The 3,123-nt window shown below is 33.8% G+C and overlaps 1 protein-coding gene across 1 annotated transcript; it reads left to right on the forward strand.

The window, feature by feature from the left end:
* The first annotated feature begins 37 nt into the window (after positions 1 to 37).
* LOC117108424 lies at positions 38 to 1,649 on the forward strand. Its single transcript, XM_033250436.1, has 2 exons — positions 38 to 361; positions 485 to 1,649. Exons 1-2 carry the CDS (start codon positions 253 to 255, stop codon positions 814 to 816), a joined length of 441 nt encoding a protein of 146 aa, XP_033106327.1. The 5' UTR covers positions 38 to 252; the 3' UTR covers positions 817 to 1,649.
* Positions 1,650 to 3,123: the final 1,474 nt, after the last annotated feature.

Below are 3,123 nucleotides of genomic sequence, written 5' to 3' on the forward strand. Positions count from 1 at the left end.
AGTTCTGTAAATAAATGAATAAAGAAATGGTGTAATAAAATGCCTCTGGCGGGACCCGAACCTGCGACCTCTCGCTGTCAAGGCGAAACAAGGTGTCCTCCTTGCACAAGACGGTTTTACATAATGTGGGGTAGCCATTACGAAGCGACAGTTTAAAATGAATTTCATTAAAAAATACAAAAACAAACATATTATGCAATCACAATTACTTCTTTGTGTTTTTGTTTATTTAAACAGGTTTACTGACATTAAATGACGGACTTTGTCGTCTACATTTTCCCTCTCATCGGGCTTATAATTTTGATCATAAGCTGTTGCTGCTCACATAAGAGTAAAGAATGTCCAGATGATGACACTGAAAGTGAGTATCAACGACCAATAAAATAATGACGTCACAGGATACGACACGTGAGACTTTTCTCTAAATGCATATTACGCTTAATTTGTTCAAATTATTTTGAGAAGTTCAATATTTTCTTTTCAGGTGACAATCAAATCAGTTACGATACTGTTGCAGGTCTGTCGAATAATGGCCACACAACTGTTAATATCCACTTGAGTCAAAGAGTTGAATCACCAGACCCATCGACATTTACCGTCCCACCCTCCTACGAAGATGCAGTTTCAATGGGTACAGAAAACGAAGAAGATGTTGTTTGTAGGCCTAATAGAAATGGTGAATTATCACAACCAGAGCCTTTGACCCCACAGTCTCCTCCACCTTCATACGATACGATCTTGTTTGACCGTCTCTTATCGGGTTTACCAATCCTCTCACCAGAATTTTTTGGAGATGTGACGTTCAAATTTAGCTGAGATGAGTTTATTCAATAATGACAATAATAATAATAACTAGAATATGATATTTAAATTGCTTTTTGTATATCGGAATAGTTAAGTTGTTAGTTTTCAATTTGAATTTCGAATGTGCGGACGCATATTCAATATCATTGCTATATTCTTTTTCATAAACTCTTGAATTGTCTGGTAATCGTAGTGTTTAAGTTAGCTATAATTTTGATCTGATTTTTTTGATCATTTGTTTGATCGTTTCGAATACGATGATATTAAACATTGTTTGCAGTTTCATCACAGATAGTATATGTGTAAGAAATAAAATGTCGTTCTTGCCCTCTTAAAATATCTCTTATGCTCCATGATATTCGTCCATTAAAATGTCTGAGATTGCAAACATATTGTTCTCACCATCTATTACTCATATATTTGAGTAAATATGTTTTTTTCTTCATGCCCATATACGGATACATCACATTTATTTGTCACATAAAATGTGTAAGTCTGTACAGAGGTTTATATTGCTCAGCCATAGTTTTATGTCAGCTACAATAAAGTGATAATAACCATACAATAGTAATAATAAAATTAATACTATTTAAAACTAAGCACAGGAATTGAAAAGATTAATAATGAATAATATTTTTATACATAATTTTCAAAATTAGTAGACACATTTATAACTTGCTATATTTATTATACACTTCTTTTCGAAATATATGAGGAAAATCTTTTGAATTATTCTCCTTAGAATCAGACAGAAACTGATTTTAAACTTTGTATACCGATTATTACTTGTTTGACTTTTCATCAGTGTGCAATATATATTTTGAAATAAATTATACTAAAAAATAGATTTTGTTGTTTTCTTTGTCCAAGTTATATAACTATTTGCCCGACTGCGCTAGAAGATGACTCTAGGGGGCGCTGATGTAATCCACGTAAACTTAAAGGTAGAGACTGGTCACTGAGTGTAATCTTGGTGAGCGATTCCATAGCAACGTGCCAAGCCATTGATAAAGCGCCACCACTCAGGTAACTATGTAGGCAGACTACCAAACAACAGTTTCCACACATTTGCAAGCTGAAGTCGTATGGTGAGCGCTCTAGGTCGCCGCTCCTAGACTCTGGATCTCTCTTCGCATTAATATACGGGAATATCTCCATCCATTTTCCTATTTAACGTCAAACTCAAAACTTACATTTTCTCATCCACCTTATTACTTTTCTTTTTTATTGATGGTTTTTGTTGTTCCTGTTTGTCTCTTCTCCATCTTATTCGTTTCTTTAATTTACCTTCTTCTGGACATCAGCCTGCTGAAAGCGCATTTATGCGCTTTATAAATGTACATCCATTGCCAACCACTACAAGAAATTAAGATGAATAATGGAAGGAACACTTTAATCACAAATTACTTATTATGTCAACATCAGACCCTTCGGCATAATTGCGATGTTTTCAGTAATCAATCATTTTCTATGCATCAAAGACAGAGGTAAACACTCCCAGATATATTAATGTGTTGATAAACACACATTTTTAAAATTATTATTGGATGATCATGCCATATGAAAATAATTAAATCTAGTTTAATTTAATTGACACCACATTAGCCTCCAGCAGTTTGCGCTCTTCCTCAAGTATATTTATATAATCATATTTATTATGTTCAAAGTGAATAATTTATAAACATAACAAAACAAAACAATAGCTTATATAACCCACCAACGGCAATAGTGTGGGACAAATTGTATTAAATAAAAGTCAATTATCAGTAATGGGAATCGAATGAATAGCGTCCCGAAAAAAGCAGTGCATAACGTAAATATACTAATCTAACTTAGGTATCATTGGCGGATTCAGGAATTTAAAATTGAGGGCCGGAGCCCGGGGAGGATAGTGTACTGATAAAAGATCTGGATTACGAAATGTTATGTCTACGGCATGATCTTGTGAGGATGAAATCTAAAGTTATTTTCTTTGGAAAAAAATAACATACCGTATTTATTGTTGAATGGTTTTTGATGAGGGAGCGATTATTGAAGGGAGGCCTTGAGGTTTTGTTATAAAATGAATACGTATTACTCAAACAAACGACCTTTAATACCACTGTAAATGTGATACTACAACACATAATTACAGTATTATAGGATAATTGATCCTAAACAAGTTTGGCCTAGGGAAAATGTAATTTTACTGAAGTAGAGCATTAATAGAATGCCTTGCCTTCATTTGAATAAAAATAAACACCCCGGGCGTTTAATCGAGGAGGCATTTACTCCAAATGAGGCTCTAAAAAAGGCGTTCATTTGAGGGGGCGTATATTC

This window comes from Anneissia japonica, unplaced genomic scaffold (genome assembly GCF_011630105.1).
Source record: "Anneissia japonica isolate Jap-2015-1 unplaced genomic scaffold, ASM1163010v1 scaffold7756_len3832_cov193, whole genome shotgun sequence".
NCBI lineage: Eukaryota > Metazoa > Echinodermata > Crinoidea > Comatulida > Comatulidae > Anneissia > Anneissia japonica.

What these genes read in the sequence shown, in the direction of transcription:
- LOC117108424 (XM_033250436.1), top strand. Translation starts at nt 253, where the DNA reads ATGACGGACTTTGTCGTCTACATTTTCCCTCTCATCGGGCTTATAATT. An exon ending in TCCAGATGATGACACTGAAA is followed by an intron (nt 362 to 484) that starts GTGAGTATCAAC and finishes TTTTCTTTTCAG; the next exon opens with GTGACAATCAAATCAGTTAC.